At 43.1% G+C, this 24,003-nt stretch overlaps 1 protein-coding gene across 2 annotated transcripts in view; it reads left to right on the top strand.

Annotated features, from left to right (window-relative positions):
* The window catches only part of CNTN5 (contactin 5), a 2,293,676-nt gene that overhangs the window by 2,002,151 nt on the left and 267,522 nt on the right, over positions 1-24,003 (top strand). For both annotated transcript variants that reach the window (XM_075337481.1, XM_075337482.1), the window contains one exon: positions 5,863-6,038. In XM_075337481.1, coding sequence (XP_075193596.1) covers positions 5,863-6,038 — 176 coding nt within the window. The remainder of the gene's footprint in view (positions 1-5,862; positions 6,039-24,003) is intronic.

Here is a 24,003-nt window from a genome sequence, read left to right as displayed (position 1 = left end):
TCATTTTCCTTCCAAATTTTTGGAGGAAAAATGCGTCTTATAATCCAAAAAATACGGTAATTGACCTTCATCAATTCACTGGTAAAATTACAAAACAGAAAAAAAGCAGAATAAATATCAATAATTAACAAAATAACTAATGTACAATAATATGTCAAAAGTCAAATAATGAAAATTAAAAATATGCAAGAAGTGACATATATAGATAAGCCAATTATCTAATTGTGTATATATATATATATATATATATATATATATCTCTAACGGAGCAAGAGATTATGAAAGAAAGATTGAAAAATGAAGAAAATGAAGAAAATGGAAAAAAAAAAATAAAATGAAAAATTGGAAAAAATTAAACAAAAAGGGAAAAAAATGCAAAATTAAAATCATAATAATGTGCTCATAAAACGTTAACAGTTTGTAAAAGAGGTGAATTGTGTAACCTGGATACACAAATGAAGTGTTTAAAGTGTTGAGTGGAATATTAATAATAAATGGGATAAGGTGCATGTGTTGATTCACATAAAGGGTATTTTATGCCTTTAAAAGAGCGGCCATACTAAAAAGGTGTACTATACCTTTTAAGAATGTGGCCATAATCATAAACCTATGCTAAAGTATGTGTAAAGGAACGTGGCTATATAGTGTGCTACATGCCCAAGGTAAATTAAGTATTCAATCAGGTGGCAACTGTATGGTAATAAGAGTGCAGTCGTAACATGGTATGTATCCTCTTTAAGTCACCACAAGAAGAAACGTTAGAGTACATGTTTCTAAAGGAAATTGGTATGTTAAAGACATGCAAAAATATAAGATGAAATGGCATGCATAAAATTGGATATATCATGAAATGATATATATCCTCTTAACATATAAGTGCAATGCAAAATGACAGGCATGAAATAAAGACCATAGATATGAACAAACATATATCTATCTTAGTGAAAAATAGTATTAGCTGGTTCAATTTATGGCTTATAAATTGGTGTCTCATTAACAAGGTGCTACACAAGAAACATCTCCTGATGGGTAAAACCAGTGAGCTGTCTCAAGACGTACACAACCTTATTGTGCAGAACATACAGTTGACATTGCTTACAGAAGAATTTCTAAGCTACTGAAGGCTCCAATAAGCACTGTTGATGTCATAATCTGGAAGTGGAAAGAACATAATTTCGCCACAAACTGACCACCAGTTGCTCTGCACAATATTTCAGACTGAGGAGTGAAAATAATTATTAGAAGTTGTCCAAGAGCTAAGAACCACCTGTGGAGCGCTACAGAAAGACCTGGACTCAGCAGGTACAATTGTTTAAAAGAAAATAATAGGTAAAACACTTAACCTCCATGGCCTGTATGCACGCTCAACATCCAAGACTCAATTGCTGAATAAAAAACATGTTCAAGAGTGTTTAAAGTTTGCTCAATACCATTTAGACAAACCGGTGAAATACTGGAGGAATAAGTCTGGTCAGATGAGACTAATAGTGAACTTTTTGGATGACATAATACCACCATGTTTGGAGGCCAAAAGGCAGCTCACCCCAAAAATCACCATAACAACAATGAAATTTGGAGGTGGGAACATCATGGTTTGGGGCTGTTTTTCAGCATATGGCACTGGCAAACATCATATGAAGGAAGGATGAATGGAAAAATGTACTAAGACATTCTTGATAAAAATCTGCTGCCATCAACCAATATGATGAAGATAATAAGAGAGTGGACATTTCAGGAAGACAATGATCCTAAACACACAGCCAAGGAAACTCTCAATTGGTTTCAGAGAAAATAAAGCTGTTAGAATGGCCGAGCTGATCACCGGAGCTGAATCCAATAGAAAATGTATGGAAGGAAACATAGCTCTGAGTTCATAGAGCCTATGGCAAAACCTTCGTACCCATGCCTCCACGAGAAGAAGAGACATGGAGCCGAAGAAAGGAAAGTTACTGTCACGAACTCTACTGTTGTGGTGGACTGAGTTGCGCTGGAACTCACAGGACCTGTAGAAATGGAGGCAACCTAGTGGGAACTGAGAGTGTTTGAAAATGCTTTGTACTGAAGAAATGATCTGGAAGTTATGTGCATAATATCTCATCTGTAAAGTTGTTGCCGAGAAATTGTTGTGTAAAGAGTTGTTTAAAATGGGCTCGTGGTTTCCTGAGTTGTCATCTGGTCCTGGCCAACCGAGATAAGCGCTAGCATATCTTCTACGTGGTCAAACGACCCAAACAACACAAATCCACACACTCAGCCAGGACCATATATTTCATCTAGCATGCCAGGACATCTGGAGTCAAGCCTTTAGCGGGCTTTACACGCTGCGACATCGCTAATGCGGAGTCGTTGGGGTCACGGATTTTGTGACGCACATCCGGCCGCATTAGCGATGCCGTTGCGTGTGACACCGATAAGCGATTTTGCATCGTTGCAAAAACGTGCAAAATCGCTAATCGGCGACATGGGGGTCCATTCTTAAAAATCGTTACTGCAGCAGTAACGAAGTTGTTCCTCGTTCCTGCGGCAGCACACATCGCTGCGTGTGACGCCGCAGGAACGAGGAAGCTCCCCTTACCTGCCTCCCGGCCGCTATGAGGAAGGAAGGAGGTGGGCGGGATGTTACGTCCCGCTCATCTCCGCCCCTCCGCTGCTATTGGGCGGCGGTTCAGTGACGCTTCAGTGACGTCGCTGTGACGCCGCACGAACCGCCCCCTTAGAAAGGAGGCGGTTCGCCCGTCACAGCGACGTCGCCGGACAGGTAAGTATGTGTGACGGCTGTTGTGCGGCACGGGCAGCGATTTGCCCGTGTCACGCAACAGATGGGGGCGGGTACCCACACTAGCGATATCGGGACCGATATCGCAGTGTGTAAAGTAGCCTTTTGCCCACGACTACCGCCCTGCGACACCCTAGAGAAGATAGAGCCAAAAATCCCACCTGAGCAATGCATGAAACTAGTTTCTCCACGCAGGAGGCATCTTGAAGTTGTCATCACCAACAAAGGCTTTTGTATGAAGTATTAAATAACTTTTAGTAAGCGTGTTCAATACTTTTCCTGTGTCATTTTTGTAGACATCACTACATTTATGGACATCTATGGCTTGAGTTTTTTGCCTGTGTGGATTTCATGGGTTGTTTCTAAAATCTGTTGTGAAATTCATGTCTATAGCACTTTTAGAAATATGTTTACTTAGAAAATTGGTGACGTGTTTAATACTTATTTTACTCTTTGTATATTCAGCTGAGGAGGCAGGGTCACATAGGTCCACTTTTATAAACAGTCCCTAGTGAAAAAAAAATAGGCATGCTTAGCTGAGCACTCATGTTTCTGATTAATGGGGGCCATCTGATGGCCTAATGAGCATTGGGCCGACCGCTATCTCGTGTATTAATCAAAGTGCTAGACCAACTTAAACGCCAAACTGAACTTGAGCAGTAAACAGAATGTCAAGGGGGTTTCAGGATATATTTTTTTCCTAATAATGGATGCTAAAATAAAAAAAATACAGGTATCAGGAGTTGACTTTTCTACCGCTCTAGTGCTGCTATTTGATGATCCTCACTAGTCTCAATGAGCTTTGCTGCAACACTCACATACTGTACAGCTACTTGACCATTACAGCTATTTATTGGTCTTAGTAATCTTTAACGGTACGTACACCGATGAGCTTAGTGATTGGATGCAGCAATCACATATTGCAGCCTGTCAAAAAATACTTTGAGAAGTGGCAGAGATGTGGTCCTGGAGCTGTTGTGACGCCCTGGACTAGCCAGGTAGTCACAGACACAACACCACACACACCCCTTTCCCGGACAGGTGACAACAGTCAAACAAAAACCCTTGTTGCCACCCTCCAGGGTCTGATGTCCACACCAGGTGGGGCGGAGCCAGGCAGTTGACTCCGCCCACCGAGGAGTTCACAGTCCTGGAGGCGGGAAAAACACAAAAGAAAGAAAGTGACAGAGAGTGGAGGTAGACAGTGGAGGAGTGAAGACGAAAAGTCAAGGGCAGACCTGGGACCAGGCCTGCCACGAACTGTTTAGGTGTTTGGGTCGGAGCCCAGGCACCTCCAGCAAGGTCGGCAGATGGTGGTGGCCGCCTGCAGGAGTTGGTGAACGGTCGGTGGAACCGTAGGACCGGGGTCGGGCGGTGGCCCGCCGGTACCGAACTGGGGAGCCGATTGGAGCCAAGCACCAGGCAGGGTACTCAGACCCCGACTAGGCTAGAAGCCGCCCTGATAGTCGAATTTACTGATTGCGGTCTGGACCTCAGGGGTTCATTCCCACCCAAGTCCCGATTGACGGCAACAGCCCAACCATCCCGGATAAGTGCCACCGCCAAAGGCAAGAGATCTAAAGGGCCAGCGCCTGTGGGCAAATGGGCTCCTACGACACTTACACGTTGGGAGCGGACTACCGGTGCCCAGAGACTCTGTTATCTTGTGTCAGAGTGAGTACACCAGTGCCGTCGGGCATCGCGCCGCACTTCACCGCGACCCTGCACCCAGCACCCCGGCCCTCACCTTTCCGCGGGCCCCCGGGACCATCACCCCTGCCCACGGAGGGTTAACACCAAGCTGCATAACACCGTCCCCGGGAGGCCTAGTCAACGGCAGCGGTGGTGTCCACAATACAATCGCCACAACCCATGGGTGGCGTCACGAACTTTGCTAAATCCACCAAACAACTACCCAAACCCCTGCGTGCACCGCCACTACCCCTTGCAGAGCAACGTGACCCCGGGTTCGTGAGAGGCTCGAGCCACCACCCGCAGTACGAGCACGGACTCGAGTGGCTCGGCGGTCGCAGCCGAGGCCGCGGGGCGGTACACTGTCATGAATACTTTGGGATAGCAAGGAATCGGGACCCCCAAGCTAGAGGACCATATGCTATCCCTAACCTCAGGGATACTTCTAATGGTGTAGAGACCTGAGTCTCCTTCCTGGCCCTGCTCCTGACCAGTCCTTATCTTATTCCCCCTCCTGCTCCCCTGGGAGGTACAGGGGCGGAGTGTGTAGAAAATACAGAAAAAGACAGACGAGGTAAAAAACAAAACTCTGTCACACAGCACACACACAGGATAAGACAACAAGAGTTTCAGGAAGAAAACAAGAGCAAGAAGGAAATACAAAACAACAGGGGTAAACTCTACAACCGCTCCAAGCAAAGAGCACCACTAAATACAACTTTCACCAGACACAGTCTAGGACACTACACCTCACAGACCAACACAAAAGCAAAACAGAATAGACTATAGCTGGCATGGGTAGAAGGATTCCAACAGTATAAATAGGAGGAGAGAAGATGTGATAGATCTCTCCACAGCATGTGATTAAAGGAGCAAGCAGACTAGTAGTGATTACCTCTTGCTAGCCTGCCTATGAATTAGCACATAGCAGATTGACGCCCAAATCTGCCTGTGGTGATCCCAGACACCAGAGACACCATCGGGCGGAGTGTCAGAGTCTACAATCTAAACAGGGTCCAATGCTGCCATGACAGTCAGAAAAGTTTGTGCAAAACTCCAAGTGACAGGAGCAATGGTGAATGAGTAACTCTCATTTTCTTATTTTTCCACTGGGCAAGCAAAGGTAGTGGCTAAAAATCCTTTTTACCCAGAATACTCTTATAAAAGTATTTTAAGACCAGTATATCCCTATGACATCATATGTAATTCAGTAATGAATACTAAGGTGTTATATAGTTACATAGGACGAAAAAAAGACCTAGGTCCATCTAGTTCAACCTTCATCCACCAATGCCAATGTTGATTCCTTTTTTCTGTAGATACCTGAGTATATGTTCTTCGTACATGTAAAAAAAGTGATCTAAGAATTGTCATCTTCTCTATTGTTTACATAGAACCTACAAAAATAGAACTAACACCAAAAAGAACAGAACTGACTGTTGGGGAGAGCGTTGTTCTTAGCTGCAAAGCCATCCATGATCCCCTCCTCGATATCAACTTCTTCTGGACTCTGAATGAACAGCCTGTGGATTTTGAAAAGGAAGACGGACATTTTGAAAGCATCAGAGCTGTAAGTAACTTCTGATTCCTAAAAAAATGTTGCTAAAAGCAACTTTCCATTAATATGCTTATATACAGCACTCTGTGAACAGCCAGCTTCTTTAGCAATGACCTTTTGTGGCTTACCCTCCTTGTGGAGTATGTCAGTGACTGACTTCTGGACATCTGTCAAGTCAGCAGTCTTCCCCATGATTATGTGGCCTACTGAACCAGACTAAGGGACCATTTTAAACTCTTAGGAAGCCTTTGCAGTTGTTTTATGGTGCTTATTCTAATTTTCTGAGATAATGGCTTTTGGGTTTTCATTGTCTGTAAGCCGTAATCATCAGCATTAAAAGAAATAAACACTTGAAATAGATCCCTCTGTGTAATGACTCTATATAATATATAGGAATAGATCCCTCTGTGTGTAACGACTCTATAGAATATATAGGAATAGATCCCTCTGTGTGTAATGACTCTATAGAATATATAGGAATAGATCCCTCTGTGTGTAATGACTCTATATAATATATAGGAATAGATCCCTCTGTGTGTAACGACTCAATACAATATATAGAAATAGATCAATCTGTGTGTAGTGACTATATATAATATATATGAATAGATCCCTCTGTGTGTAACGACTCTATAGAATTTATAGGAATAGATCCCTCTGTGTGTAATGACTCTATATAATATATAAGAATAGATCCCTCTGTGTGTAACAACTCTATAGAATATATAGGAATAGATCCCTTTGTGTGTAATGACTCAATACAATATATAGAAATAGATCAATCTGTGTGTAGTGACTATATATAATATATAAGAATAGATTCCTCTGTGTTTAATGACTATATAATATATAGGAATAGATCCCTCTGTGTGTAATGACTCTATATAATATATAGGAATAGATCCCTCTGTGTGAAATGACTCTATATAATATATATGTTTCCCTTTTTGTATTGAATTACTGAAATAACAACTTTTTGATGATATTCTAATTTATTGAGATGCACTGGTATTTTGGCCTTATCTGGACCATCGGGCTATAGACGGGAGTATGATTTAAATACTAAACATTCACAGCGCTTAATTTTACGACATCGATCTTGACTCGAAGATGCTTAGGAAGATTTGATGATAGAATTTCCTAGCAGATTGTAGAACTTTTCAAGTCATGAAATCCGGTTTATCTAATCAAGGAAGTAAAAAAAAAATCAAGAAGAATGCTGCCGCGTTTTAACTAAACAGCCGGATTTGTAAACTTGTCACAGGTTCTTCGTAGGGAAAAGTTAGAATAAATCTGAATGTGCTTCCCGGAATAAAGTCAGCACATTAAATGTTATAAGATACTATTTCAATACCGGAGAGATTGATCTGTATGCATGCTAACCTATCATTTCCCACGCCAGGAGTAAGTGGAGAGCATTAAGATGGAGCATAAATTCTATATATTGCTCTTATTCCTGTGTATTTTATGCACATTTGCATTTATATTATACTATGCTGGCAGATGCACACTTAACCTTGAGTGAGCAATGGACATAATATAAGCTTTCACAGGAGATCTTACCGAGAAGACGGAGGGCATGTCTGTTATTTTAATGGCAATATTGAATCAGCCCCTAGTTAATGCATTGTGTCCTATGGAGGACTTTAATTTCTCGGCATTTCTGGTAACACCCTTTGCTTTTTCCCTTTATTACATCTCCATTTACATCGATGCCTTTGAAAGTGGAGACAACTTATAAGTCTACTTCTTTTCCTACACAACTGTTGTGAATGTCAGTTATGCTGTTGCTGCTGTGAGGCTCCCTCTTGTGGCCAGGAATGGTTTGACAGAGACCAGGTGTTCTTGAGCAATGGGCGTTTCCATTGCTAACGCTCTGCCTATTTATGTCTGGTCTCCTGGCTGTCTGGGCCGGTTATCATTATGTGCTTCACAAGCCTTTTCATCTTGCTCCAGACCACTTCTACCCTAGATAAGTGCTTGGTTCTTTCTTATGATGTTTTTGTTCTTTTGTTCTTATCTGGGTTGTCAATTATTGTGGTTATTGTCAGTTTATTTGCATGCAGGAATCTTCCCTCTCAGTTGCTTTGCTGGGAAGCTCCCTGCAGCTATGTTTATAGTATTGCTCCTATAAGTCCATGTGTTTGTTGCTTCTTGAATTTGTAATTTTTCCTGTTTTCTGTTCATTGGTTTCACAAGAGCACCTGATATAGGACAGAGTGCAGATCATGCGATCTGAGGGCCTTTTTGTACTATCAGGTATTTGGGTTTTTATAGGGTTTTTCTCTGGCCACCATCAGCCCCTTTCCTATCCTTTTCTATTTAGTTAGTGAGGCCTCACCTTTGCTAAACCTATTCTCCATCTGTGTATTGTATTTTCCTATATCACCGTAGTCTTTGAATGTGGGGGGCTTGCTATACCTTTTGCGGTCTATTTCTGAGGCAGAGAGTTATTCATCATTCCTTCTTTTAGGATAGCTAGTTCTCCGGCTGGGTTCGCGGTGCATACGATCATAGTTCACCCCTCAGCTACTTCTAGTGTTGATGGTTAGTAAGGGGATGGCGGCCAGATTAGTTGCCAATGCTCTTGTCACCTTTTTTGCCAATGATACATTGTGATCTTCCATGGTTCCGGATCATAACACACAACTCTTAAGGCCCCTTTCACACATCAGATTTTTGCCATCAGTCGCAATCCGTCATTTTGTGAAAAAAACCGATCCAGTGCTGGATCTGTTTTTTCTCATTGACTTGTATTAGAGACGGATGGCCTCACGTTTCATCCGTTGTGCGACAGATCCATCGGAAAATGTTTGTGGCCAACTGAGCCGACGTCCAGATGAACGTTTTTTGTGTGTGTTGAAAAAACTAACAGCCATGGATCCGTCGTCGGCTGTCGTTTGTTATAATGGGAGCCTATTGGCACTGGATCCGTCACAATCCGACTATTGACGGAATCCTGAACGGGGTCCGTTTTTTGCTAACCGAGCATGCTCAGATGTGTAAAGTCCATTCTGGTCAGAAAATCTCCCTCTCCTCTCATCTCCTCTCGTTTCGTATCACCTCTCCCTCTCTCAATATAGGTTTTCATCGGCAAATAACCTTTCCCATGAAAAAAGTGGTACGGCGGATCCGTTTTTTTACTGGATCCGTCACATCACTTTTCCACAATCTGTGACGGATTTCGTCACATCACTCACAAAATGGATTATGACTGATGACAAAAAACTGATGCGTGAAAGGGGCCTTAATTCCCACTTTAAGCCCCACCCCATTTTGATCACGCCCCATAAATAACCACACCCTTTTATGCAAATATGTATACACCACACCTCTTTGAAGTTCATCCATTGGAAAATCTTGCAAGAAAAAAGGACAGGATTATAAAAAAACATTGTGTTTTTTAAGTATATTTTCATGCAAACCCAAGGATCGGGGCTTCCCTTGACCCCCTTCAAGTCTTGATCATTATGCCTTTGCACATGGCTGGTTTGAGCTTTGCCACTCTCAATGGACAAGGCTTAATTTCCCATAAGGCCAAGCTATGCCCAAGGCTCAGCAGTAAGTTGTGCATATATACAGGAGAAATCACCAAATATTTACACATTTGTATTATTTTGAAATGTCCTTATAAAATCATGTTTTTAAATTTAGGTCCATACATTTACACATTAAATAAATTTACATCCATAAATTTATACATTATATAAATTGAGCTGTAAGTTTACGTTGCCCACCTCTACAGCTTGTGGTGTCTTACTCAGACTTACTTAGTTCAGCTCTGCAGTTACTTGCTACAGTTTCTTACCCCCTCTGAAGATGTCCTGGGTCATGGTTGATAGATGCTGTAGGAGATGTGAGTGCAGCACCGGCTTTCTGCTTCCATCTCTGTCGCCGTAGCTTCTGTGACAGAAAATGTAAGTAAGGGGGCAAAGTTAGTAGCAGTGAGTGACACAAGTTCCAGGGAGAGGTGGCGTAGAATTATCTGCTTTGGCCTAGGGTGTTGAAATGTGTAAACCTGGCCCTTCCAATGGAGTTAGGTTTCTGAGTTTGTTGCTTTAGTTGGCAGGTATCACTCTAGGTACAGGGAAGTACCCAGTGAATGGTGAAAGGGAAGGGAGACCCTTTATCCAGGGAAGAGGGAGATGGTGACCTCTGACCAAGCCTACCGCTGGGCCTGGCTTTCCTCACCGCCCTAGATAGGTTCTGCACCAATGCACCGAGCCGGATACCTGACCCTATGCTGACCCTGATCTGGGCCCTAGTTAGGAAATAGGTCAACCCCACTAAGAGCTAAAGGGCACACAGGGATAACAAACAAGGCAAAATAACAAATAAATTATCTTCAAAAAGATTCAGGGAGAGGAACTGCAATATACAATTAAGTTACTCTACTCCAGATGATTGCAAGCCGACTGCTTGCACTCAGGATCTGTACATAGAGTTATCATCAGCACAGACCAGAATTAAATGAGAGTATTTAAGGACATAAAAGGAAGTGCTGATTAGAACAGCTGTAAGGGTGATGAACTCTGTAGGGTCCTAAAGCGAAAAGGATAAACCCTAAGCATTGGAGACACATAAGCTACCATATACACCAAGCAAGATTAATAGAAGATCAGGGAGCAGTTTGTGCAGCCAAACACTGCAGTCTTCTATATCCGGACACCATAGGACTATCTTTTACAATTGACACACCCATGACAGCAGGCTTCCACTTTTCTCTAACTTGTCCCATTTCTCCATCCACTGTCAGTGTTGATGTCTTCTGATTTATCAGAGAGAAGAATTCTGATGACATTGGCCTGTCCCTCCAGACAATAAAAGGATCAGTCTTCATTTAACAAGATGAGCAAAATGATTAAAACTCCCCTAGACTGGTGTCCAATTTGTTCTTCTGTACACATGGACAAGGGCAGTGTTCACTTCTGCTCCTGCAATCCACTGCCCAACATACTGGTAGATGGGTCCTGCCAAAAGTGATGGGTTCTGGAGACTGTCCATCTAGTTGAACCCATAATTTAACATGTTGATCAAGAGGAAGGCAAAAAATAATGCTGGGGCAGGCAGTAATCTCCATATTAGGGGAAAAAAATCCTTCTCGACGCCACATATGGCAATCAGGCTAGATCCCTGGATCAACACCCCATTACAGAATCTAGGGCACATAACCAGTAATATTATATTTTTCAAGACAGATGTGAGCAAAATACACTCCTTCTATGCCTCTGTAACTCCAAATTAATAAGATTTGCTTTACAAGCGCTTGGGAAATCAATACAGCACACACACTTTGTGGTGTACTGAACGTTTCTGCTTTATTAGTACATGTGATCAGTTTATATAAGGTCACAGACAAAGGAAAAATTGGCTCCAACTTATGAGCCAATAGGAACAAAAGGAGTGGGAACAGAAATGTGAAACTTCCCCGCCCAACAGTATTAGCTGAGCCTTCTGACATTAGCAACTATACGACAAGATGGAAACCATAAGAACAAAATGGACCTATTCTCTCACACAGGCATCCAGACCATCCTTGTACTTTTTTTTAATGAATCGACCACTATAACATCATGTGGCACAGAGTTCCATAATCTTACTGCTCGTACAGTAAAGAATCACTTCTTTTACTCTATTTGTCTCTCCAGGGGGAAAGGAGACAAACTCTAGTGCCATTTATTGGAAGTAGCAATCCTAAAAGTCAAAAGTGAGCCTTTAACGAGCCTTTTCATATGACTAAGGATTTATGCCAGATCAGAACCTCAATTTTGAGACACGGTGTTTCAAGGTGTTTACCCCTCGTCAGTGAAAAGTATGAGATCTGATCTGGCAATATGAGAAGCTTTAGTGTGGTGTAAGGGGAAACCTTTTCTCCTTGATGAGACCTGACAAACCAGTCTGGCTGCCAATGAGGAGTCTTATAGCTGCAATGCTCCTCTGTGATATATTCAAATTGTCTCTCCAGAGAGGAAGGAGACAAACTCTAGTGCCACCTATTGGAAGTAGCAATCCTAAAAGTCAGAAGTGACCCTTTAATGAGCCTCTTCATATGACTAAGGATTTATGCCAGATCAGAACCCCAATTTGCAGACACGGTGTTTCGGGGTGGTTGCCCCTCGTCAGTGCAAAGTATGAGATCTGATCTGGCCATATGACAAGCTATACTGGGGCCAAAGGGGAAAACTTTTCTCCTTGTGGAGACCTGACAAACCTAACTTTACTCTAAAGCCCGCTTTACACGCTGCAATGTATCTTACAATGTGTCGGCGGGGTCACGTCGTAAGTGATGCACATCCGGCATCGTAAGGTACATGGCAGTGTGTAACAGCTACGTGCGATTGCGATTGAACGGTAAAACGCATGCACGTCGTTCATTCCTCATAAATTGAATGTCAGGTTGTTCATCGTACCCGGGGTAGCACACATCGCAGTGTGTGACACCCCGGGAACGATGAACAGATCTTACCTGTGTCCCACGGCTCCCGCCGGTAATGCGGAAGGAAGGAGGTGGGCGGGATATTTACATCCCGCTCAGCTCCGCCCCTCCACTTCTATTGGCTGGCTGCTGCGTGACGTCGATGTGACGCCGAACGTCCCTCCCAATCCAGGAAGTGGACGTTCGCCGCCCACATCGAGGTCATATGGACGGGTAACTATGTGTGACGGGGGTTAATTGTTTGTGCGGCACATTCAACAAAATTGAACGTGCCGCACATATGATGGGGGCGGTTACGATCGCATACGATATCGTATGCAGAATCGTAACATTTAAAGCAGGCTTTACACCCTACCTTCTGAAACAGGTCCACAAATTCATGAATGTATCGCTGGATCTGGGGTGGTTGGGAAGTATGCATCCCTTTACTCCATAATTGTCTTTAAGCAGTCTCAAAGATCACTCCAAAAGCAGATATCCTTTAATGTCCTTTAGAGACGCAGTAAGATATAGGATCATGGTATAATATTCCTAAGCCTTAAAACTACTCCTTTAAGAACCCACTGGCAGCGGACAACATATACTTCTACTTGCTCACATAAAATGACAAAGTAATTCCTTGCTGCATTTTTGTTTATATAAAGATTGTGAATGTGCATTTCTCAATTTATCAGACCATTCAGCGAGAGATATAGATTGTTTGTTCCTTTATATAGATTTTTTTTATTAAGAGTCTCTTCTGAAAAAGTCATCTAAATTATATATCTCTCGACTGCAGTTTCACTTTTATTGGCTTTTTCTCCAGATTTCTAAAAGTCTGTTATTATAAAGTTTTGCTTGTCTATTTTTCAATTTGCAAGGAGAAAACAAAAAATAAAACAATTCTACCTCTCATTATCATTGAGTCCATGTTCCATCTGCTGAAAGTAAAAAAATATCAAAAATAATCAAAACCAGCAATTTTGACTATTTTGTGTGTGTGTGTATGTACAGTGCCTACAAGTAGTATTCAACCCCCTGCAGATTTAGCAGGTTTGATAAGATTCAAATAAGTTAGAGCCTGCAAACTTCAAACAGGAGCAGGATTTATTAACAGATGCATAAATCTTACAAACCAACAAGTTATGTTGCTCAGTTAAATCTTAATACATTTTCAACATAAAAGTGTGGGTCAATTATTATTCAACCCCTAGGTTTAATATTTTGTGGAATAACCCTTGTTTGCAATTACAGCTAATAATCGTCTTTTATAAGACCTGATCAGGCCGGCACAGGTCTCTGGAGTTATCTTGGCCCACTCCTCCATGCAGATCTTCTCCAAGTTATCTAGGTTCTTTGGGTGTCTCATGTGGACTTTAATCTTGAGCTCCTTCCACAAGTTTTCAATTGGGTTAAGGTCAGGAGACTGACTAGGCCACTGCAATACCTTGATTTTTTCCCTCTTGAACCAGGCCTTGGTTTTCTTGGCTGTGTGCTTTGGGTCGTTGTCTTGTTGGAAGATGAAATGACGACCCATCTTAAGATCCTTGATGGAGGAGCGGAGGTTCTTGGCCAAAATCTCCAGGTAGGCCGTGCTATCCATCTTCCCATGGATGCGGACCAGATGGCCAGGCCCCTTGGCTGAGAAACAGCCCCACAGCATGATGCTGCCACCACCATGCTTGACTGTAGGGATGGTATTCTTGGGGTTGTATGCAGTGCCATCCAGTCTCCAAACGTCACGTGTGTGGTTGGCACCAAAGATCTCGATCTTGGTCTCATCAGACCAGAGAACCTTGAACCAGTCTGTCTCAGAGTCCTCCAAGTGATCATGAGCAAACTGTAGAAGAGCCTTGACATGACGCTTTGAAAGTAAAGGTACCTTATGGGCTCGTCTGGAACGGAGACCATTGCGGTGGAGTACGTTACTTATGGTATTGACTGAAACCAATGTCCCCACTGCCATGAGATCTTCCCGGAGCTCCTTCCTTGTTGTCCTTGGGTTAGCTTTGACTCTTCGGACAAGCCTGGCCTCGGCACGGGTGGAAACTTTCAAAGGCTGTCCAGGCCGTGGAAGGCTAACAGTAGTTCCATAAGCCTTCCACTTCCGGATGATGCTCCCAACAGTGGAGACAGGTAGGCCCAACTCCTTGGAAAGGGTTTTGTACCCCTTGCCAGCCTTGTGACCCTCCACGATCTTGTCTCTGATGGCCTTGGAATGCTCCTTTGTCTTTCCCATGTTGACCAAGCATGAGTGCTGTTCACAAGTTTGGGGAGGGTCTTAATTAGTCAGAAAAGGCTGGAAAAAGAGATAATTAATCCAAACATGTGAAGCTCATTGTTCTTTGTGCCTGAAATACTTCTTAATACTTTAGGGGAACCAAACAGAATTCTGGTGGTTTGAGGGGTTGACTAATAAATGACCCTCTTTAAAAAAAAAAAAAAAAGAAATAACATTCTTTTTTGCTGCAGTGCATTTCACACTTCCAGGCTGATCTACAGTCCAAATGTCACAATGCCAAGTTAATTCCGAATGTGTAAACCTGCTAAATCTGCAGGGGGTTGAATACTACTTGTAGGCACTGTATATATATATATATATATAGTACAGACCAAAAGGTTGGACACACCTCATGCAAAGAGTTTTCTTTATTTTCATGACTCTGAAAATTGTAGATTCACATTGAAGGCATCAAAACTATGAATTAAAACATGTGGAATTGGGATTCTGATCTGGCATAAATACTAAAGGCTGCTTTACACCCTACGACTTCTTGTGCGATCGCACCCGCCCCCATCGTTTGTGTGACACGGGCAATTTGATGCCCGTGTCGCACAAAGTCGGTAACCCCCGTCACACGTACTTACCTTCCAAACGACCTCGCTGTGGGCAGCTAACATCCTCTTCCTGAAGGGGGAGGGACGTTCGGCGTCACAGCGACGTCACACAGCGGCCGCCCAATCGAAGCGGAGGGGCGGAGATGAGCGGGACGTAACATCCCACCCACCCCCTTCCTTCCGCATTGCCGGTGGGACGCAGGTAAGCTGTGTTCGTCGTTCCCGGGGTGTCACACGGAGCGATGTGTGCTGCCTCGGGAACGACGAACCACCTGCATCCAGGAATGTGACCGATATTTTGAAAATGAGTGACGTGTCAACGAGCAACGATAAGGTGAGTATTTTTGCTCGTTCAAAGTCGCTCGTAGCTGTCACACGCTACGATATATCAAACAATGCCGGATGTGCGTCACTAACGACGTGACCCCGACGACATATCGTTAGATATATCGTACCATGTAAAGCGGCCTTAAGTCATATGCAAAGGATTGTTAAAAATCCACTTTTGACTTTCAGGATTGCTACTTCCAATAGGTGGCGCTGCGCTAGAGTTTGTCTCCTTTGCTGGAGAGACAATTCACATGTGGAATGAAATACTTAACAAAAAAGTGTGAAACAACTGAAAATATGTCTTATATTCTAGGTTCTTCAAAGTAGCCACCTTTTGCTTTGATTACTGCTTTGCACACTCTTGGCATTCTCTTGATGAGCTTCAAGAGGTAATCACCGGAAATGGTTTTCACTTCACAGGTGTGCCCTGTCAGGTTTAATAAGTGGGGGTTCTTGCCTTATAAATGGGGTTGGGACCATCAGTTGTGTTGTGCAGAAGTCTGGTGGATACACAGCTTGTAGTCCTACTGAATAGACTGTTAGAATTTGTATTATGGCAAGAAAAAAGCAGCTAAGTAAAGAAAAACGAGTGCCCATCATTACTTTAAGAAATGAAGGTTAGTCAGTCCGAAAAATTGGGAAAACTTTGAAAGTGTCCCCAAGTGCAGTGGCAAAAACCATCAAACGCTACAAAGAAACTGGCTCACATGAGGACCGCCCCAGGAAGGGAAGACCAAGAGTCACCTCTGCTGCGGAGGATAAGTTTATCCGAGTCATCAGCCTCAGAAATCGCAGGTTAACAGCAGCTCAGATTAGAGACCGGGTCAATGCCACACAGAGTTCTAGCAGCAGACACATCTCTAGAACAACTGTTAAGAGGAGCCTTTGTGCAGCAGGCATTCATGGTAAAATAGCTGCTAGGAAACCACTGCTAAGGACAGGCAACAAGCAGAAGAGACTTGTTTGGGCTGAAGAACACAAGGAATGGACATTAGACCAGTAGAAATCTGAGCTTTGGTCTGATGAGTCCAAATTTGAGATCTTTGGATCCAACCACCGTGTCTTTGTGAGACACAGAAAAGATGAACGGATGGACTCTACATGCCTGGTTCCCACTGTGAAGCATGGAGGAGGATGTGTGATGGTGTGGGGATGCTTTGCTGGTGACACTGTTGGGAATTTATTCAAAATTGCAAGCATACAGAACCAGCATGGCTACCACAGCATCTTGCAGCGGCATGCTATTCCATACGGTTTGCATTTAGTTGGCCCATCATTTATTTTTCAACAGGACAATGACCCCAAACACACCTCCAGGCTGTGTAAGGGCTATTTGACTAAGAAGAAGAGTGATGGGGTGCTACGCCAGATGACCTGGCCTGCACAGTCACCAGACCTAAACCCAATCGAGATGGTTTGAGGTGATCTGGATCGCAGAGTGAAGGCAAAAGGGCCAACAAGTGCTAAGCTTCTCTGGGAACTCCTTCAAGACTGTTGGAAGACCATTTCCGGTGACTACCTCTTGAAGCTCATCAAGAGAATACCAAGAGTGTGCAAAGCAGTAATCAAAGCAAAAGGTGGCTACTTTGAAGAACCTAGAATATAAGACCTATTTTCAGTTGTTTCACACTTTAAGTATTTCATTCCACATGTTTTCACTCATAGTTTTGATGCCTTCAATGTGAATCTACAATTTTCAGAGTCTTGAAAATAAAGAAAACTCTTTGAATGAGGAGGTGTGTCCAAACGTATATATATTTATATAAGTGCTTATGTTAAATGGTGTGAGGCCCTCTACTGCATAGGGACCCATGAGGGCATTTCTGTGTTCCCTTGTGGACCAGTCTTGGCCTGCCACCAGAATAGTACTGCCGCAAAGACATATACAATGCTACAGGATCAAATGTAATTGTTCAATGACTGCAGCATTAGTATATATATATATATATATATATATATATATATATATATATATATATATAAAACTGCTTCTCAAATGAAATAATAATCAGTACCCATATGTCACGCTAGGTACGGTAAAGTACCAAGCTCAAGGTGAAATAGAAGGAAAGGTAAACCCTGTGTCTAGGGAAAGGGAAGATGGTGACCCCTTACCAAATCTACTGCTGGTCCCTGGGGTCCCTTACCACCCTAGATAGGTCCCGCACCTATGCGCCGAGCCAGATACCTGACCCTAGTATCCCTAGTGCTGGACCCAAAATAGGGAACGGATGGGATGAGCTCTTCGTCAACCCCCACTATACAACTATAGAGGACACAAGGTGGAAAGTGTATGAACTATTCATCCACAGATGACTTAGGTAGGAGTTCAGCAGAGTTTTCAGCAATGATACCATAGAGGAGTACAAGCCACCTGCTTGCCAACAAGACTTGAAGAAACTGACAAATATCACCAGCACAAGTCCAAGTAAGGAAGGGATATTTAAACACCAAGGGACTACTGCTGATCAACAGCTGGGTGGAAGGCGAGCTCCTGCTGAGTCTAAAAGGTAGAGAAGTGAATCCAGCAGGAAAGCTACCTATACCAATGAATACTGACAGCAGGAACAATAGAAAGTCAGGGAGCATTCTGTGCAGCCAGATGCTGTGACCTTCTATGACCAGAAACCACATGACTGTCTGTCACCCGTGACACTGCCGTAACACTATACCGCTAAAGCATAGGCTGAAGCCAGTCAGGAGACCTTATGGGCTTCCATTAGAGTAGAGATAAGCAATTTTTACCCAAAAAATCTGAATATCATGAATTCAAACTTTTTATTTTGTGCTAGCTGGCCACTGGTTTGCTGATGTGGGTCAGAAAACAGTGGGAATAAAAAGTCACCTTGCTATTCACCTAATCCTTCACAGCAGTCCTATGTAAGGACCTCCATGCAGATCCCTCAGCATGTCCTATGTAAGGACCATGCGCACAACTCTATGAACACAACATGCAAACTCTTTTTACCATATCTCAGGGGTTTCCCTGGCCTTCACCCTTCAGTTCCTGTACAGGGATCTATAAGCGGCCTCTGTAGTAGGCTGCTGACCAGGTCTGCAGGCTGGCAGGAGTAGTAAAGATGATGGGCCAGAACAGTGAAGGCAGTAAAGGAAAAAAAAAATCAGAAGGCTCAAGAGAAGTCAGTAAATGGGGCAAGGTTTGAAATGGAAATTGGTAAACAATACAGGAGCTGAGAACAAACCGCAAACTAAACTAAATCTTGCGTCTCTCAGAAATAAGATGGTATAGCATTAGTAGGGCGTGGGGGCTTTCCAATTGGCCAAAGCAAGGACAGAAGACACAGCCCTACTGCCAGACTGGGCGGCACTATAGGTCTCAGCCACCCCAAGCTTAGTGGCTAAAGAGAGCCTGCTCCATCCAGAGCTTCCCAATATATCTCGCATATGAGAATCGGAGCACAGGTGCGGAGAAGACGGAGAGCTTAATTTCTCCATCTTCTCCGTTGTCTGTGTCGGAGTATATTGGACTACATATGGATGACACTTGAGTGCTGTGTGATGATTTCCACGCACCCATAGACTTGTATAGGTGAGTGTTTTTTGTTATCTCATGCTGGATTGCCATGAGAAAGAAATCACACGTTGGCACTGCCCCATAGTATGACATTGTAGCGAGTGCTATCCCATAAAACATGACATAGCACTCAGCCGTGTTATACACGCTTGTGAGCAAGCCCTCACGGGTATAGGAAAAGAGTTTGACCAAATGGTCTTGTAGACATCTTTTTGGTTTGTCAAGTAATATTCTCATGGAAAGGCTATGGTCACACGTCCCTAGATTCTCTCATCTGAGTGAATCAGGTTAATCTGAGTTTGGTTAGTTTCAGCACAGTGTGATCCGATTCTCTTTCATGAACAAAGTTTCTCCATCTTCTCCATTTTATGAGTCTATGGAAATTGGATTGTACTTTAATGCCATCCAAGTCCAGTCCAATTTTTTCCGTGCACCCATAGACGTGAATGGGTGAGTGGCATGCGATGTGCACGGCAAATCTCAGCATGCAGCCATTATTTTTCTCATGCTGAATTTGTGTGAGAAAAATAATGCTGATCAGCACTGCCCCATTACATATCATTTGTAACTGGTGGAAGAAGAAGTATACAGCATCCAGATGGCTTAAAATCCCATTTATTCCAAAATTCTACAAGATCGTCACAATGGAAATCCTCCATAAAGATAAGACCGAAAAGTATCAATGAGATATGGCATATTTCTTACTTCTTCTTCCTTGCACAAGGATTTCTGTGACATCCATTTTGCAAATCGTGTCTTCAGTGCCACTTATTGGAGATAGCAATACTAAAAGTCAAAAGTAGCCCTTTAATAAACCTTGTCACCTGACTTAGGATTTATGCTAGATCAGAATCTCAATTTGCAGACACGGTGTTACGGAGTGATTGTCCCTCGTCAGAGCAAAGTATGAGATCTGATCTGGCTTTGAGAGGCTAAGACGGTGTCTAAAGGGAAAGCTATTCTCCTAGCAGAAACCAACACACCATTCCAGCATGCCAGTGTTGAGGAGACTTTATGCTGCAATGCTCCTCTGGGAAATATGAAAATTGTCTCTTCAAGGAGGAAGGATATGAACTTTAGCGCCACCTATTGGAGGTAGTAATCCTAAAAGTTAAAAGTGACCCTTTAACAAGCCTTGTCATATGACTTAGGATTTATGCCAGATCAGAACCTCAATTTTCAGACACGGTGTTTTGGGATAGTTGTCCCCCAGCAGTGCAAAGTATTCAATTTCATCTGGCTATATATGAGGCTAAGACAGGGTCTAAGGGGAAAGCTATTCTTCTAGCGGAGACTGACACAACATTCCAGCATGCCAGAGTCTTTAAGCCGCAATGCTCCTTTGAGAAATATGCAAATTGTCTCTTCAGGGAGTAAGTTAACAAACTCTAGTGCTTTCCCTTTAGACCCCATCTTAGCATCTCATACTGCCAGATCAGATGTCATACTTTGCACTGACGAGGAACAACCATCTCGAAACACCGTTTCTGCAAATTAAGATTCTGAAATAGCATAAATCCTAGATCATATGACAAGGTCCGTTAAAGGGTCACTTTTGACTTTTAGGATTGCTACTTCCAATAGGAGGCACTAGAGTTTGTTGCTTTCGCCGCCCCCACCATATATTGCTTTTTTCACCTCCAAAAGGTGGCACTAGAGTTTGTCTTCTTTCTCCCTGAAGAGACAATTTGCATATTTCCCAGAGGAGCATTTTGGCTTAAAGTCTCCTCACCACTGGCATGTTGGAATGCTGTGTCAGTCTCCGCAAGAAGAATAGCTTTCCCATTAGATCAATTCTTCAAGGACAGGTGACCTGCCATTTTCTAACTTTTCTATTGCATATCATTTGTCTGAGTATTATCCGATAAAAAGTTGGATATCACTCATTCAATTAATATAGTGGTGTGAGTGAGCCCTTAATGGCGTTGTCCTCCTCTACCTTGCATTTGGTTATCCTCTTCTGCTTGACCCTTCAGCTCTTCTAGGCATTGTTGTCTTTTCCAGATATCTGGACTTCTTATACTAAAGGGGGCTTCACACGCAGCGACATCTCTAGCGATGTCGCTAGCATTTGTACCCGCCCCTGTCGTTTGTGCATCACAGGCAAATCGCTGCCTGTGGTGGACAAAATCGGTAGTACGTGTCACACATACTTACCTTCCTAACGACGTAGCTGTGGCCGGCGAATAACCTCTTTTCTAAGGGGGCGGTTCGTGTGGCATCACAGCGACATCACACAGAAGTCCACCAATAGAAGCGGAGGGGCGGAGAGCAGCCGCATGAACGACACACCCACCTCGTTGCCGGAGGACGCAGGTACGCTGTTGTTCGTCATTCCCGGGGTGTCACACATAGCGATGTGTGCTGCCTCAGGAAGGACGAACAATCTGCATCCCAGAAGATCAACAACATTTTGAATATCAACAACGTGTCAACGATCAACGATGTGGTGAGTATTTTTGATCGTTAGCCGTCGCTCGTACGTGTCACACGCAACGACGTCGCTAACGACGCCGGATGTGCGTCACGAATTCCGTGACCCCAACGACATCTCGTTAGCGATGTCATTGCGTGTAAAGCGGTCTTTATACTAAGTTTACAAGAAGATGAGACTTCATTGGTTCTTTTTAGCAAAGTTTTTCAATGCCTGTAGTTCGCAATCCCCACATTTGTATTTTCTCTCTACCGGCTTGAAGTTCACTTCTCGAATTGAGACCATTGGGCATGAAAAATTTGATAGACTTGCTTGGTTTCAGAACACAATTTTCAAAATCTCCTTGTTTTGATCCTTTGTTTGATCCCTTGTTTGTAAGTCCATCTTCTACCTAACAATCACCTGGTTTGTTTCTCACATTGAAAGGTTTCTTTTCTTCTAATCTTTTCCTTAAGAGATACATTTTACTGACTTCAGTAGAAGAAACATAACGTTACTTTGTTGGTTTCTTCGCATTTGAGATAAAAACCTTAGCTTTATGCCATGCAATCTCGGCATGCCAACCTGGCATTTATTTAGCTGGTAATGTTGTAATTTCTACAGACTTCTCTTTGAAATTGCCGGGCGAGTGCGGAAGTTCACTACTGCCGCTGTTTTTGATCTAAGCGATGGAGGAGATAATTGGATGGCAGGCTGGCTAAGGAAGTAGTCTTTAAAAAAAAATTCTGACCTTAAAACAACATACATTTTTATTTTTAGACAATATCTGAATAATGATAGAGTTATTCGTAAATATGACAGGCCTTCATAAAATATGCATGTTGAGTTATTTTCTTACCATAGGCAAGTGAATTGCTCAATTTACAATAAAATCTTTTAAAGTGGCAGAGAGGTGGAGATTATTCTTCAAAAGTTAAGAATATAATTTTTTTTTAAATCAGATCTTTTTTATTAAACAACTAAGAATCAATACAGAGAAAATATATTGCATCGTATATAACTAGTAAAAGCGTACATTGAAAAAGCATATGTTGTCTATAAATCAGGTTCTTCCTCTGTATTAAAAAAAAAAAAAAAAAAAAGATTCTTAGATCAGTTATATAAATTGAGCCTACAAACAACATGGCTCCACAGATAAACAAAAGTTTAAATTATGCAATAATACCTCAGTCTAATAGAAAAGTCTCCTCCATCAGCCGTGTCGCTCCACATCATATTTCCATACCCGCTTGCCTCTCTCTCCCCGTTTAGTCATCAATCACACCCTTCCGGCCCCTCCCACAGCGTCGCTCAAAGTCCACTCCGCCACGTAAAACACTAGTTTTAACTTTTACTCCACAAACGTTCCATTGTTGAGAATATAATTAAAAAATAATTTTCTATGCTTTTGGTGGAAGCTGTAACGTTCGCTGTTGTCGTAGGGACAGCGAGCAGGATTTGTGGACCCACTGGACCACAGGGGGACTCAGGCTTACCCTTCAGAGAGAGGGGTTTAACTAAGTGCCCACCGCAAGGTGAACACCAGGTACCACTCCCACGGCAGCTGACCCCCCGGACTGTGGCAGCTGACCCCCAGGACAGGTAACGGACTCAGGAATAGCTAGGAACAGGTGGGATGACTGAGGCAGGCTGGACAGGTGAGTATGGACAGGTATGGTGGTCATGGCAGGGATAGACAGGTATGGGAAAGCAGGTACTGGAGACAGACACAGGGATAAAGGGATAGAAACTCAAGTCCTGACAACTATCTAGATAGCAGACTGGAGACTGACTATCTAGAAGTATTGTGAAGGCACCTCCCCTAATGGGAGGGTGCCTTAAATACACAGTGCCTCAAGGCATAGGCTGAGAGACATTTCCTGGAAATAGCACCCCTTTAAGAGGAGGGCCAATGTGCATGTCTTAGGTGCACTCCTGGGAACCCTGTGTGGCATGTACAGGGCCTGGGAGGGGAAGGAGGCAGCAGCACACATGTATTCCCAGGTAAGTGCGGGGAGGACACAACCCAGCAGGGGCAGTGAGTAAGTCTGTTTCTCTGCAGAGACGCCAGCCCTACAGTGTCCTGGGTCTATAAATTCAATATTTCATACCTCCTTAGCAAAGTCCAAAAGTCCCAGTTATGGTGCCAAGATTTGCTATCCAGAACATAAATGCTTGGTATTTGGCATTTACTCCTTTATATGACCCATAGGGTCATGGCCTGGTATTTTTTTTTCTTTTGAGCTGGCATTCGATTCAATCACAATAAATTTGGTCCTAAACGAAAATCCCCTAATTTGGACAGACTAAAAGTTTGGACACACCTTCTCATCTCTAGAACAACTATTAAGAGGAGACTTTGTGCAGCAGCCTTCATGGTAATATAGCTGCTAGGAAACCACTGCTAAGGACAGGCAACAAGCAGAAGAGACTTGTTTGGGCTAAA

Source organism: Anomaloglossus baeobatrachus, chromosome 2, assembly GCF_048569485.1.
Source record: "Anomaloglossus baeobatrachus isolate aAnoBae1 chromosome 2, aAnoBae1.hap1, whole genome shotgun sequence".
Lineage (NCBI taxonomy): Eukaryota > Metazoa > Chordata > Amphibia > Anura > Aromobatidae > Anomaloglossus > Anomaloglossus baeobatrachus.
The sequence above is the reverse complement of the archived record's forward strand: the minus strand, read 5'-3'. Positions and strand labels throughout refer to the sequence as shown.